Below are 16340 nucleotides of genomic sequence, written 5' to 3' on the forward strand. Positions count from 1 at the left end.
TCAATCTTCCCTCTCTTCTTTCTCTCTATTTTCGCCCCCTGTCAACTCTACTCTCTTTTTCCCTTCTGATTCTCTTTTTCTTTCTGTTTTGTTCTTTTCTTTTTCCTTTGTTATCCTTTGTATAATCTCACACAATTCTTCCTCCTCTCTCACATTCGCCCCCCCTTGGTTCCTCTCTTTCTATTAGTATTTATAAGGAAAAAACAGTATTTATAAGAAAAAAGTGGAGAGAGAGGTCTTCTACCCCTGTCTAGTCATGGCACAGGGGTAGGGGGTGTCCGTGCGACCACTAGGTAGCCACCTGCAGGGCTTGTCTGTTTTTTTTTCTGTGTCAGATGAGGGGCGTAGGTCGTGTCGGTTCTTTTAGGTTTATGCAAGTGGGTAGGGCGAGAGAGTGAAATGGGCGTTATAGGGGAACAAAACATCTTCTTCCCCCTCTGCGTGTGTAGGGGAAGGAGGAGAACGGTGTCGTTCAAAACAACACTGTTTCATTTTTTTTCTTTTTTCTTTTTGAGGTTGGGAAAAAAATGAATTTGGGGAATAACCCAAAAATAGATTATAACAGACATAATCAAACCTTTTTTATTAAAAAAAAGCATATTTATCTGTTTTCTTTATAGTGTGCTTTGTAGCCCTCACCCACTGGATAATACATTTTCTAGCCCTCACATACAATATAGTATGCTTTCTAGCCCTATCTCTTTTTCTTTCTGAGTGCACTTTCTAGCCCTTACATATAAGATAATGCACTTTTTAGCCTTATCATTTTCTTTTGAGAGCATTTTTCAGCTTTTACATACCATATAGTATGTTTTTTAGCCCTATATTTTTCTTCTAAGTGCGTTTTCCAACCCTCACATACTATATAGTGTGCTTTCTAACCCTACCTATTTCTTTTCTAAGTACGCTTTTGAGTCCTCAGATATCAGATAATGCATTTTCTAACCCTCGCTTATCGAATAATGCACTTTTTAACCGTATCCATTTCTTTTGAGTGTTCTTTCTAGCACTCACCCATTAGATAATATGCTTTCTAGCCTTATCTTTTTTTTAGTGTGTCTTCTAGCCCTCGTATACTAGATTGTATGCTTTCTAGCCTTATCTCTTTTCTTTTAAGTGTGTTTTCTAGCCTTGTATACAAGATAATGAGCTTTCTAGCCCGATATTATCCTTTTGAGCGCGCTTTTCAACCCTTATATACTAAATAGTGCGCTTTTTAGCCCTATCAATTTTCTTTTGAGTGCGTTTTATAGCCCTTGCCCATTAGATAGTGCGCATTCTAGCCCTCACCCATTAGACTTTTCATAGGCCAATTTGATTTAATCATAAGGTTACTTAAAAGTTTAAGAATTAATTTAGGTCAACTTAAAAGAATTAATTCAGTGCAAGGACTAGATTAGACTTTTAAGGGGTCAAATTAATTTTATTATGGATATAATTGGTGAAAAATTAAGTTTGAAAGCTTAATTTGGTCATAAATGAAAAGATTAGAATTTGAGAGGGCTAGATTTAATTTTTCCAATCTCAATTGGATGAAATCATGGATAAAATTACAAGAAAATCAAAGTTTAAAGTTGTTAATTAAGGCCAAAATTGAAAAAATTAAGAACCAAAGACCTTTTTACAAAAGACATGTGAATTTAGGAACCCAATTCAACTGAAAACAAAGGTGAAATTAAAGAAATTAGAAGTTGAAGGTCAATTAGGGATGAAATGAAAAATATCCAAGACTAGGGACCAAGATGAAAAGGCAGAAAAGGCACTAAACTTAAGGAATCATTTTGAAACTCGGCTGGGGTGAAATTGAATTGATTCTTAGAATCAAAATTCAATAAAGGACTTATTTGACTAAATTAAAATATTAGGGGCTGAAATTAAAAAATGGGTTAATGACCTAATTTAGGTATAAAAAAAAACTACATTGTTTCATTTGAGTAAAATAGTGCCTTTTAATGTTGTTTTGACCAAAATGATGTCATTTTAGTCAACAATAGTGAGAAAAATAATAGTGTCAGACTAGTGTCAGACTACATGTTGTCTTATTTTATTTCTGCATCCCCTATCTTATGCTAGAAAAGCTGCATGTGAAACCATTTTTTGAGTCCATTTAATGCTCCATTCATCCTCCAAACAGGACAATAGACACATCGTCTTCACCCTCCAACATTGTACTACACTCTTGTCCCTTTCTTCGCCAGTTTATAGCCTTGCAGCTTGATGTGAACCTCGTGATCGCGTGGTCACGCAACCCACACGCATAGACACCAATTCCTGGAAAGCCAAATAAATCAGGTTTGATAGGAGTGTGACACAAAGATAACTTGTACCTAGGCACCAGTACTATTCGAAACGGAGACCCCCACCCAACGAATATTGATTCGTGAACGAGAAGTATAAGGAATGATGCCACGAAGACAGTTGTTCTTCGATAAGTCGGTTTTCAGTTCTTTAGAGAACCAAGGAAGGGAGATTATCTCACCAATACACACACACAAAGTGCGACAAACAAGAAGTTTTATTAATTTGAATTGTCTACCTTACATGTCTAGTTATGCCTTTATTTATACTAATTCTAGACTTAAATAAACCCTAATAGACCCCCCTTAGGTGGACTTATATTAAGCCCACTTACAATTGACCTAAATAAGTAATAATAACCCAAAGACTAAGAAAAATAATAAAAATCCAAAAATTACCATCCTAAATATGCTAGAATCAGATTTGTCACCATTAAGAAGTCACCAAATAGACTAGGAAATCTGATCTGAATGTAGAATTTATTTTGAAGTCTTTTTTCCCTTTTTGTAGCTAGGATGAATAAGCAATCCTTGTAAGAAAAGGATTATGAACATTTATGAATCCTTGCCACATATGGAAACTATATTGCGGCCCATTAAAGATCTTTCGAGAATTAGGAGATTCCGAAAATAAGCTGTCACATCCTTTTAGGAAAAGAATCCTAGCCAAATAGGAAGTTCACAAGTCAAAAGGAAGTAAATAACAAAATTCATACAGCCTTTGTTGACCCATATTATGATGCCTTTCCAAACTTTGATTGATCTGAAATTTTAACCCAAGGTAGGAAAACATATCAGGAGACACCATGTAAAATTTCAACCCGATCCAACGGTCGGATTGAGAATTATGATTGTTGCCGTAAAACTAGATAGTTACACATTTTACATAAAAATCCGAATTTGACCTTTCCTGGATCATATCATTCCCTCTCTCTTCAAGATGATTCATCCTCGAATCACCAACAAGTTGAATGGATAATTTCTTAGCCTCATTTTGAAGCTTTTGGAGTTCTTTTCTTGCCAACAATCGTCGCCAACAACTTTGGATGAAAGTAGCAGCTGTTCTATTTTGTATATCATCATTGCAGCCTTTTTTCTCCTCTCTTGCTGAAGCTTGCTGGGCATTGATTGCTGTTGTTAACACATCAAGTTCTTGCTTCATCTCCCCTAGAATATGTGATAGACTCTTGGATTCTGTTTTTAGAACACTAATCTCTTTATTTCGCTCCCTTTGATACCACCTCTCCTTTTGAATTTGCCTTTTCTTTTGCCATAGCACCTCATCAAAATACATGAAATCAATTCGGTTTCTAGGCTGCTGAAAAACTTCCCGATAGCCTTTAGTCTCATCCTTAAAACCACCATCACTAATATCATCAATGTCCTCTTCATAATCAACTCACCTTGACCTTTTGGCCCCATGCCATTGTTTAATTTTGGTTCAGCCCCAACCTTTCTAACATCTTGGGTACATGTTCCAGCCATGTTTCCATGTTTTCCCACCTTCTCAAGTCTGTCATACACGTTCCCCATCATGAAATTCATGATTTCCGTCATCTTCGTCATGGCTTGCATTTGGAATTTAAGTTCTACATCGGGACGGGGTGGTGTGTTGTTTTGAACCAACATGATGATATATGCAAAAATTGGTTAGTGAAAAAAAAATCCTCACATCGCTCGTGTTTCGCTCGAACACTCTTAATATCCTTACAATCTCACACCTCTTGTCTCACCTTCTTGCGGTTCTTGCGAAACTGAAACCAACACCAAATAAAACCAACTTGGAAGTGCAATCCAAATATATATATGACTCAAGAAGCAATAAAAACTAGAAAACAAGCAAAACAAAACTGCGATGATAGTCTCGCGAGTAGCAAGTGAGTCTATCCGAAATATGAACGAAACTGAAAACTCGAATAAAAAAACAGAAACAAAAATATGAAAAATGATGAATCAACACCCAAATATATTGGATATGATGAAAATAAACTGCAATAAATGAAAAAAATAGGAAGCAAGCGAATTTCAAAAGTTGACGCAAAACAAACTCGTTTACGACGAGTTAAGTCAGAATCTGGAACCTAAAGTAAATGATGTCCAATTGAGTTACAATTTCAGATATAGTGCGATATCAACCCAAATAGACAGAATATAAAGTTTGAGCAATTTATGATAAGGTTTGATATACTGACGCAAAAACATTATGAATCAGACCTGATTAGACCCAAATTTGAAACCTAAAGAAAACGATATCCAATTGACCCTAAATTTGATATGTGGTGCGACTAAGACCTCAGTAATTAGTGTATCAAATTTGAGCTAATTCCAAGTTGATTTGATTCAATTTTCTCTTGTTTAGTTTTCTGCGGTAGAATCCAATAAACATGTTTTTTTTAACGATTTTTTTTTGCTTTTCTCTTTTCTCTTTTTTTTTTGTTTTTGATGCTACTGATATATTTTGAACAATAACAAAATGAAATAACAATTTTTTTTATATGCCGCAAATTCAAGGAGAAAAAGAAATTGGACACTAAGGAATTTTTTTGCGGAAACAACAAGAAACAAAAATTTCAGAAAGATATAACCTGATTAATGGAGCCAAGCTCTGATATCAAATGATGTGAACCTCGTGATCACGTGGTCATGCAACACACACACAAAGACACCAATTCCCGGAAAGCCAAGTAAATTAGGTTTGATAGGAGTGTGACACAAAGATAACTTGTACCTAGACACCAGCACTATTCAAAACGGAGACCCCCACCTAACGAATATTGATTCGCGAACGAGAAGTACAAGGAATGACGCCACGAAGACAGTTGTTCTTCGATAAGTCGGTTTTCAGTTCTTTAGAGAATTAAGGAAGGGAGATTATCTCACCAATACACACACACAAAGTGCGGCAAACAAGAAGTTTTATTAATCTGAATTGTCTACCTTACATGTCTAGTTATACCTTTATTTATACTAACTCTAGACTTAAATAAACCCTAATAGACCCCCGTTAGGTGGACTTATATTAAGTCCACTTACAATTGAACCAAATAAGTAATAATAACCCAAAGACTAAGAAGAAAATAATAAAAATCCAAAAATTACCATCCTAAATATGCTAGAATCAGATTTGTCATCATTAAGAAGTCACCAAATAGACTAGGAAATTTGATCTGAATTTAGAATTTATTTTGAAGTCTTCTTTCCTTTTTTGTAGCTAGGATGAATAAGGAATCATTGTAAGAAAAGGATTCTGAACATTTATGAATCCTTGCCACACATGGAAACTATGTTGCATCCCATTAAAGATCTTTGGAGAATTAGGAGATTCTGAAAATAAGCTGCCACATCCTTTTAGGAAAAGAATCCTAGCCAAATAGAAAGTTCACAAGTCAAAAGGAAGTAAATAACAAAATTTATACAACCTTTGTTGACCCGTATTACGATGTCTTTCCAAACTTTGATTGATCTAAAATTTTAACCCAAGGTAGGAAAACATATCAGGAGACACCATGTAAATTTTCAACCCAATCCAACGGTCGGATTGAGAATTAAGAATGTTGCCGTAAAACTAGATAGTTGCATATTTTACATACAAATCCGAATTTGACATTTCCTGGATCGTATCAGTAGCATTAATGTTTAGTTTATAAGCATTTGTACCTTTCAAATTAAACTTATAATTGATATCAAATTCAATATTAGCATACAATATATCCAAATTTACAAAAACAAATATAAATAAAAAAATTAAACTTATAATATATTATACATAAAAGTATATAAAATAATTACTTGTCCAAGCTCTTTGCATTTAATCATGTTAATTTTTGTTGCTGCAAATAATCAATCATTTGTTTTTAAAAATTTTATTGCTTCTCAGTTGGTACAAGCATAATATATACAATAAGTCTCATAAGATTCCGATAACATCATGTTATCTAGATACATTTTTAAAAAAGATCAATGAACTCAAGAACATATAGCTTAAATGATTCTTTACAAATATTAAACTTAAACTCTAAATTGTGAGAAAAAAAAATAGAGAACTTAGAGCTTTAAACAAAAGAGAATAAACTGAAAAATAAAGATGAAGAAAAGTATGTAAAATATTAAAAATTAGAGCAAAAACACTATTCTTAAACCCTTTTTATAGAGGATTTTGGAACCAAAACCAATAAAGAATTAATTCTAGTAATTGTCAGAACTAATTCTTCCATTGTTAGTCTCAATTTCCATTTAAACCAAAATTAAACATAACAATTTTGTCTTTAAATATGATGTTTTGTTTGAATAAAATCTGTATAAAAACTGTTCAAGTTGAAGAAACCGTTAAGACACTTTATTCATAGGCTAAACAAACTAATAAACAAATAAAAAATAATTTTTTATGGGCCAAATATTATCAAACTCAAACCTAAGCTCAAAAAATAGGTTGGAAAAAAAATAATTCTTTGTTGTCCAAAAAATTAGTTTTACATTAAACCCAAACCAAGCTTAGGTCTAAAGTCTATTCTGCTTAGATCATTTATTTTCTAAAATTTGAGATTTTTTTAATTTAATTTTAATTATTCATCTTTCCACCATATAAACAAAAAGAAAATCTCTCCTTTTTTTTTAATGTGGGACAGACTTTTTGTGTTTCACAAAAATTTATTAAGAGTTTTTTTATATCAATTTTTATTCACCTATAATTTATTTTAATCATATTAATATTTTATATTTTATATCAAAGAATAAATCCTAATAAAGTTTTAATATGGATCCATTTTAGTTTAGCTTCAAATATGTAGATTAACCATGGTTTAAAACATTTTTTTTAACAAATTTCAAAGAATAACAGAACATTCTACATATTTCAAATGTTGAATGAATAAAAAGAGTCGAAATAAATTCTAAAGGATCACCACTTGTCTTTACTCAAACAATCCCCTCTAAAACATAAAATGAAATAAAATTGAAGGCATAAAAAAAGAAGAACAAGTTTCATGTTTTGAGGAATTCAATGTAGATGTTTAAAAATCGGATGGTCTATTTCAACTCTGTTGAGTGTATTCCTATAATTTTTTACTAATTTACCAAAAATATATAAGACATGAGAAATTCATAGTAGTTTTAGAAAGAATTTATTGTGAATTTTAATATTTGATTACACTTTTGTCCTTTATTAAATCAACCAAAAAGACTAAATTCAAGGGTAAAGTGGTATTTTTCATATGATATAGTTATCATTTTTATTTAGATTAGGGGGACGAAGGCCTTTTTCTCTTGTTTAGAATAGTAAGATACCTTTATTACCCTTAAAAAATTTTAAAAAAAAAATCATATAATTAGTTTCTAGGGATTTTGTTTTTAAATTTCATATTTTTAGCATGGTAAGTTTATGAAAGTACCCTTGTTTCAAAATTAATTATATTTTTTTAACGGACATTTTCATATTTTCATCTTAGTTGTTTCCTATAATCGGATGGGTTAAGGAGTAAATAGGTCTTAACAATATTTAAAAATATATTAAAAATTAAAAACACAATAAATTTACAAAATTACCCTCAATTTCATAATTAATTTAGGTTTTTAGGTCATCTTTATATTTTCCACATGAGGGTTTTTTTGTTATAATTAGGTGTGTAGAGGGGTAAATTAGTCTTTATAATAATTAAAAAATTATTAAAATTCCAAACCTGTAAAGCAGAAGCTTGAGAAAAGTGTCATGTTAGTCGATTATTCATGACATCCTTATTCCTCCATAGGCAGCATGTGTCAGGTTATGCTAGGCGGACTGTCACTAGAGTTGTTTTCTATTTTTTTTCTTCTCTCTCCTCCTTTAAAATTTACACATAATATTTGAAGTTTCAGGGCAGTCCTTTTGGTTGGAAATGTTTAAGTATCATACCTTATCCTTTTGAATTTTTAATTTGTGATCTCGGACTTTTCATAAGTTTGTTTTTTGTTTTTTTTTCAATTGCATCTTTCAATCTGAAGTTTTTATTTTTTTTATTTTTCAAATTTGGTTGTGATTCTTTTTCTTTTTCTTCATTTTTTTGCCTCTTTATGAACTTTCAATTGTTTTTAATTTCATCCTTTAATCAAAATTCTTAATTAGTCAATTTTTTTAGATCTGGTTATCATTCTCTTGGTGGTTTATTCTTTAATTCTCTTATGAAATTGTCTTTTCTTTTTAATTTAGCTTTTCAATTCAAAATTATTTGTTCTCCAATTTGTTTTTAATATAAGGTGTTGTCACCTAGTATAATGATCACTAGAAAATCTATGGTCTGCGATAGTTTGGGTAAGATGACTAGTTGTGTAAGGGAAAAATATATCATCCTAAGTGCACCATACCTTTATATGGTAAACTACATTATTTATTGATTGTTAATCTAAGACATGTTTATATTTGTTGGTATCATCTAAAGGTTCAAAACATCTATTTCTTCGTGAGGAAATCTTTAACGTATCAGGTTGAATCCTAACCGTTCGAAGGCTCTTAATTTTAGTATCGCATTTATTTTCTACTTTGTATCTTTAATACCTACGAATATACTTTACATTGTAATTTTATACTTCTACATATTAAAGTCCACAACTAAATCCTACACTTCAAATATTAATTTAAAAAATTAATTGTTATGGGATTTTTTATATTTTGGCTAAACATTAATGGATAATTATAAACTAGTTACGATACTTATTTTGTATTTTTTAAAACTTGATAAAATTTGATTTTATTTTTAAAAAAAAAATATGCATGAAAAACTTTTAGGATTTTGCTATATGCATGAAAATGTTTTTTTGAAATGAGTAATTTTTTAATTTTTTGTATTTTTTAATTTCAGAGATAGGGTATTTTTAATATCCGGTCCATATCTTACAAAGTAAGTCTATAACCCAATATTAAATGAAATTCTTTATATATATGTGTGTGTGTGTGTGTGTGTGTTTTCTGAGATAAAGGACTTTTGTTTTTGAATTTTTGAAAATGTTTTGATTTTTATTAGAAAAATCAAGTATTTTGGTATGTATCTTATAGTGTAAGTCTATTTAAAAAACATGTGAGGGACTCACAAATAATTTCAAAATAGTTTGTGACTTTTTTTAGATTTTTTTTTGAAATTTTTAAGGGCCTATTTGGCTAGACACACAAATAAAGATAAATTAAAATAAAACGAAGAGGCTTAGGGCATGTTTGGATAAAGTTAGATGCATTAAAAATGCCTCAAGGTTATGCTTGTTAAACACGCTATAAGTAGCCAAATAAGGCCTTATGTTTTAAGGAAAAATATAGCTTACCAAACACGCCTTTAAGTCTGGATTGAGCTATTAGGCTTGAGGCTCAAGCCTACTTGTACAAGTTAAGCTCAAGTTCAACAAAAAAAATTTTATGATGTGGGCTGGACCTAACCCAGCCATATGAGCTAAGCTTAATCGAGCCCACATAACTTGGTTACTGACCCAACCCAGTAATCAAGTTATGTAAAGCTTGTAGAACATTAATTAATTCATGTTCTGCATGCTTTTAACAAAACAAAAGGGGAGGTTAAAATGTAGGAATGTCAGAGAACTTACCTGGCCAAAAAGGTGTGCTGCTAGGTAGTTGTGTTTTAAACATGGCGTGGTGGCCTGCTGGTGGAGCTAATGGTGCTGTTATGTGGGTTTGCGGTGGTTGTTGGAAATTGCGTTAGAGGAGGAAAAAGAAACGTGGATGTTACAGTAGGGAGTTATCGTGGTTTGTTGCAGTTATTTTTGGAATCTCCTAATTCTCCAAAGATCTTTAATGGGCTGCAACATAGTTTCCATGTGTGGCAAGGATTCATAAATGTTCAGAATCCTTTTCTTACAAGGATTCCTTATTAATCCTAACTACAAAAAGGAAAGAAGACTTCAGAATAAATTCATACAACCTTGGGTTAAAATTTCAGATCAATCGGAGTTTGGAAAGTCATCGTAATATGGGTCAACAAAGGTTGTATGAATTTTGTTATTTACTTCCTTTTGACTTGTGGACTTCTTATTTGGCTAGGATTCTTTTCCTAAAAGGATGCGGCAACTTATTTTTGGAATCTCCTAATTCTCCAAAGATCTTTAATGGGCTGCAACATAGTTTCCATGTGTGGTAAGGATTCATAAATGTTCAGAAACCTTTTCTTACAAGGATTCTTTATTAATCCTAACTACAAAAAGAAAAGAAGACTTCATAATAAATTCTACCTTCAGATCAGATTTTCTAGTCTATTTGGGACTTCTTAATGGTGACAAATCTAATGCTCGCATATTTAGAATATTAATTTTGGATTTCTTATTGTTACTATTATTTTCTTCTTAGTTTAGGGTTTATTTATATTATTTGGGTTTAATTGTAAGTGGGCATCATATAAGTCCACATAAGGGGTTCATTAGGGTTTATTTTAGTTTGGAGTCACTATAAATAAGGGCAAAAGCAGACATGTAAGGTTAAATAATTCAGATTAATAAAACTTCTTGTTTGCCGCAAAAAATAATAATAATAATAAAAATCCAAAAATTACCATCCTAAATATGCTAGAATCAAATTTGTCACCATTAAGAAGTCATAAAATAGACTAGGAAATCTGATCTGAATGTAGAATTTATTTTGAAGTCTTCTTTCCTTTTTTGTAGCTATGATGAATAAGGAATCCTTGTAAGAAAATGATTCTGAACATTTATGAATCCTTGCCACATATGGAAACTATGTTGCAGCCCATTAAAGATCTTTGGAGAATTAGGAGATTCCGAAAACATGTCAAAAGACTCCATGTAAAATTGCACCCTGATTCAACGGTCGAATTGAGAATTATGATTGTTGCCGTAAAACTGGATAGTTGCATTTTTTATTTTAAAATCAGAATTTGACCTTTCCTGGATCGTATCAGCTGCCAGCTGCGGCACTTAATTAGTCTAATATTTGTACATTTTTGTAGAACAAACTTTCGGACCAAGGAATGTGGTTCAGCATAGTAACACGGTGAGCCCTTATCAGCCAGGCCATTGAATAGCTATGAAAGAGATGAAGCATCAATGTGAAAGTTGTAAAGCAAGATAGAAGAAAAAAGAAAGTAAAGTATATCAAAAGAAAGTTAAACCATGCCAGTTATGATTCTTTAAATGTCTACAATGTTCATGACATGCCATCATTGCTGCTGCTTAAGACTTTTTTTTTTCCTTACTTAAAAAAGAAAAAGGAACAAAAAAGAGATTCGTACACTTAACAAGCTAGCAAACTTAATCGGTCGTCTTAAGCAGTAGCAGCAAATACTGCGCCATTTTGATGGCTATTTCACCTGAATCCATGCCAGAAAATCCAATTGATTTCCGAGCCCCGCCGCCCTCTCCTATCGCCTCTGGCCGAAGATCATCCGTGACCAATGATGAAGTCCTAACTGAGTTTCTTGAGCACTCACTACGTGTTCCGGATTTGATTTTACCTGATAAGATATTTCCAAGACAGAAAATTGTCGAAACACCCCCAAGAATTGATTGTCAATCACTGATTGCTGGGGAAAGTGATTCAGTTCTGAGGATGCTGGATTCAATAGCAAGAATTGGGTGCTTTCAACTAGTTAACTTTGGAATTTCAAGTGAATTTATAAGGTTGGCGTCGGTCACAGCAGCCGGAATCTTTCAGCTGCCTCCTGAAAAGAAGGAGGCAGTCTCGAGGTCACTGGAGAGGCCATATGGATTCGAGGAAGTTCATGGTGATCATCAGGAGGCCGAGAGTGAAGTAAGTGAAGAGTTTGTGTGGTGTAAAGATGAGAGTTTGAAGTTGGATATGGAGGGAATATGGCCAACTGGATATTCAAATTTCAGGTAATAACTAGCCAACAAAAAAAAAAGGTCTTTATATTTTCTTCTTCTTTTGGCAGTGGCATTATTTGTTCTTGTGTGTGTATGTTTGTGTGAATTTATGTTGTTTTTTTTTTGGTTATCTCTCCAAGTTCTAGTTTGGACAATCTTCTTCCTGTCTGTCAAACATAGAATATTGTTGTAGTTTTGACCACAATCTTTCAGCGATCTAAATAGTATTTCTTGTTTCTCTTTATTTTTCTTACCACAGAAACAATAAGTCCATGAGTGCATCTGTAAATGGGAATCTTTTAACTAGTGCTGCATTTGCCGTTATTGTTAAAAATGTTGGGCATGCTTCCATAATGTTGCATGGTTTCTGGTCAATACTAATCTCTGAATTTGGTAATTAACCTGCACATGAAAATTGTACTAACGATCTTATTAATCCATATTCGTTCCTTTTTCTTCCTTTCATCTGGAGATTGTTTCGATGAATTCATGAAGGTTTTCTTGTTATACATAATACAATATCCAAACACAAGCCTGAACTCCTACTGGTCTCAGCCAGTGCCAGTTTTAGACAAGGTAAAAAGCAATGGATAAAGAACATGGAGCGCAGAGCTGAGCTGCCACTGGGAAATATGTTTCATTGCATTTACTTCAGTTTTGCAGACTTGCTGTATCTGTATCTATCTCTTCAACAGATTTTCAAATATGAATTCCAGTGTATTGCAAACTTACAATGAAGCTACATCTTATGCCCAAGTTCTCATAATTCGCAGCAAGAAAATGGAGACCCTTTCATCTGATATAGAGAAAGTGGCCAGGAAAATCCTCCAAATTCTCCATGAAAATTGTGCGAGGAAATCAATGTATGGAAATGATATGATGCAGAGGCAAGATCTCATTGGCTCAGTCTGTTGCCTATACAAGCATGGACGTAACTTTCTGGCTGATCAATGGGCTAGCTCCTTGGGATATGATGTGATGAGAATGCTAATAAGAGGAACTGATTACTCTCATGCCTTGTGCTTGCATGTATGTGATGGTTCATCTGAATTTCATGTTTACTCCAAGAAAGGCTGGGTGTCTTTCTGCCCAGATAAAGATGCATTGATTGTCACAGTTGGAGATCGAACACAGGTATTAGTTACTGTTATATAAATTGCTTAAAATAGTAGAATAATTGGAGTAGCTTTTGTTCCTGTATGTCATTTTTTTTTAACTTGAAGCGATTCATTATGAAGCCACGCATGCCCTCTTTACAACTGTGATAGTAATGATATGACAAGTGTGGAAATTAACCTCAACATCATGAAAAACCAACCTTTAATATGAATTCCGGTTCATTATGTTTCCTCCTCCTTTTGTTTAATGATGGGATAGCTAAATCTAATCATATCTCTTCTCTTAACAGGTTTGGAGTGGCGGCCAGTACAAGCATGTTTTCGGATGGCCAATCTTTAAAGGTGAGGATAAGGACAGCATTTCAATGGCTTTTCTCTATTCTCCTCCAAGCAGCAATAGTAGCAGCTCCAAAACCAGCAAGGGGAAGACTGTTTCGCTTGGCCAACAAGCTATTTTGGCTATAATTTTGACTCTTGTATGCCATTTCTTAGTTTATTTTTATAAGGAAGTTTGATGCTATCAAAAAATGCTGATGGGCTCATCCATTCAGTTTTGGTTCGATAGGTATTGGGTTTGTGCTTCCCATTCATTTGGATTTTGGCTTCTTTTTTTTTTATGTACAACAGTATTTTATTAATTAATACCGATGAAAGTCACAGATATAACATTATTTTTTTCATATAATAAATATAAAAAACAAGAGTTAAAACTAGCTTCCGATACTGATAAAAAGCAAATGTTAATTCTTGTTTTTTTTTTTATACATATATAAGAATAGAATATGTTATGATTAAGCTATTTGAATTTACATCAGATTTAAAATTTAAATGTAATTCAAATAAATAAATCAACTTGATCTTTACTTAGATATAGGAGTCAATTCCTATCTTTTGTTGCACCCACTGTATTATTTACATCTCTTTCATTTTAATGGTAAAAGATAAGGGTTTATTCAAACACAAAACTTCTACATGATATCAGAGCTGCTTTCCTATCCTATTAATTTTCTTCTCTTTTTTTTCCTCCTCACATACGATGATGACTCCCCCATCTAGCTCATACATTCTCCCTGACATCAATAAATTCCACATTTTCACAATTAACACAGCTACATAAGTCCTCTAACTATCTCTCATGAAAAATCCAATTTGAAACACTTTTCATTGATTATGATCTTCTTGGATATATTGATGGATCCAAACCATGTCCATCCAAAACTCTAACTACAAACAATATTGTCACACCAAATGTTGCTTACAACATTTGGGTTCGCCAAGATCAATTAATCCTCAATGCTCTCATCGGTTCTTTATCACCCACTATTATTTCATTCATTTCTCGAGCAAATACATATCCCAAACCATCTCATGACCGTTGAGGCTTATCTTGTCCCGTAACAACAGGAACTGAGAAGTAAGCAATGGCTTAGTGAGAATATTAGCAAGTTGATCGGCAGAAGAAACATGAGCCACTCGAAGTAGATCAAATTAAACTTGATCTCTGATAAAGTGATAATCAACATTAACATGTTTCATGCGAGAATGAAAGATAGGATTGAAATTTAATTGTGTTGCACCAACATTATCACAATATATAACTGGAGAATTTGGTAAGCCAATTCCAAGTTTTGAAAGGAGAGAGCAAACCCAACGAAGTTCAATAACGGTGGTAGCAATAGAGCAATATTCTGCTTCTGTGGACGAGCGTGCAACAGTTGGTTGCTTCTTTGAGCTCTAAGAGACAAGGTTACGCCCTAAGTAAACTAGATAGACACTAGTTGAAGACTAATCATCTCTATTACTAGCCCAGTCCGTATCAAACAAACCAAGAACCTTCTAAAAAATATCACTAAAGGTTATATGTTTGTCACTGATTTTCTTCACTCTGTCAAAGCTTGTGTAGATGAACTGGCCATCCTAGGTGCACCAATGGACAAAGAAGATCTTACAGAGAAGATCTTGAATGGATTAGGTGATGAATACAACGAGCTTGTTCATGCTGTTCAAGCTCGTGACACATCAATAACCTTCGATGAACTCTATAAGAAACTCTTATCCTTTAAAGCCTTTCTCAGTGCCAAATCTGAAATATGCATTCCTATCCTTGTTAATTCTACAAACAAGACAAATATCACCAACATAAATTCGTGGCAACACAAGACCAACACCAGTTGGCATCCCAATCATTTCTCTTTTACAAGTTCCACAAGTTAGCATCCACATCCAACCAATACTGGCCGCCCACCTATGGCCATTAATTCAGGTACTTCAAATCACAACAATCGCCCTCTACCCTATCCTTATCAGGGATTTTACCAAATCTGTAGCATTCAAGGTCACATCGTCAAGCGCTGCCCATCCTTTCAACTTATACCAATTCACCTAACTACTACAAGCGTTCCACCACTAAATAACTCCACTGATCTTGGCAGCCACAAGCTCATTATGTAGCAAATGCAACTACCAGTAAACCATCATGACTACTAGATAGTGGCGCCTCCCATCATGTCATTACTGACTTAAACAACATATCTTTTTATATCCCATATAATGGCTCAAATGATGTTATGATCAACGATGGTACAAGTCTATCCATATCTCATACTAGTTCTATTTCTCTTCCCACAACAACCACTACTTTTACCTTGGATAATATTCTTTACATCCTAACCATGAAAAAGAATTTAATTTCTATTTCTCAATTTTGGGCTACTAATGATGCCTCTGTTGAATTATTTTCCTCTTCTTTTCATGTGAAGGATCTTCGCACGGGGGCAAATTTTTTAAAAGGCATCACTAAAGATGGAGTGTACGAGTGGTCGGTTGCACAACTTGGATCTTCTCCAATTCTAGCCTTATCTCTTGTCAAAACTACATCATCAAATTGGCATCATCGCTTAGGACATCCAGCTTTTCCTATTTTAAAACATGTTATTTCTAATAATCAATTAGCTTCCTCTTCACCTTTAACAAAAGACTTCTCATGTAATTCATGTCTTAGTAATAAAAGTCATAAGCTATATTTCTCAATTTCATCCATTTACTTAACACAACCACTTCAAATAATTTTTTCGATGTATGGACCTCTCTTATTATGTCACTAGATGGTTTCAAATAT

At 33.1% G+C, this 16340-nt stretch overlaps 1 protein-coding gene across 1 annotated transcript; it reads left to right on the forward strand.

The window, feature by feature from the left end:
* The first annotated feature begins 11492 nt into the window (after window positions 1-11492).
* LOC133697763 (flavonol synthase/flavanone 3-hydroxylase-like) lies at window positions 11493-13782 on the forward strand. The gene is made up of 3 exons (XM_062120524.1): window positions 11493-12116; window positions 12878-13238; window positions 13513-13782. The coding sequence occupies exons 1-3, from the start codon at window positions 11578-11580 to the stop codon at window positions 13735-13737; spliced, it is 1125 nt and encodes a 374-aa protein (XP_061976508.1). The 5' UTR covers window positions 11493-11577; the 3' UTR covers window positions 13738-13782.
* Window positions 13783-16340: the final 2558 nt, after the last annotated feature.

Source organism: Populus nigra, chromosome 1 (assembly GCF_951802175.1).
Source record: "Populus nigra chromosome 1, ddPopNigr1.1, whole genome shotgun sequence".
Classification (NCBI taxonomy): domain Eukaryota; kingdom Viridiplantae; phylum Streptophyta; class Magnoliopsida; order Malpighiales; family Salicaceae; genus Populus; species Populus nigra.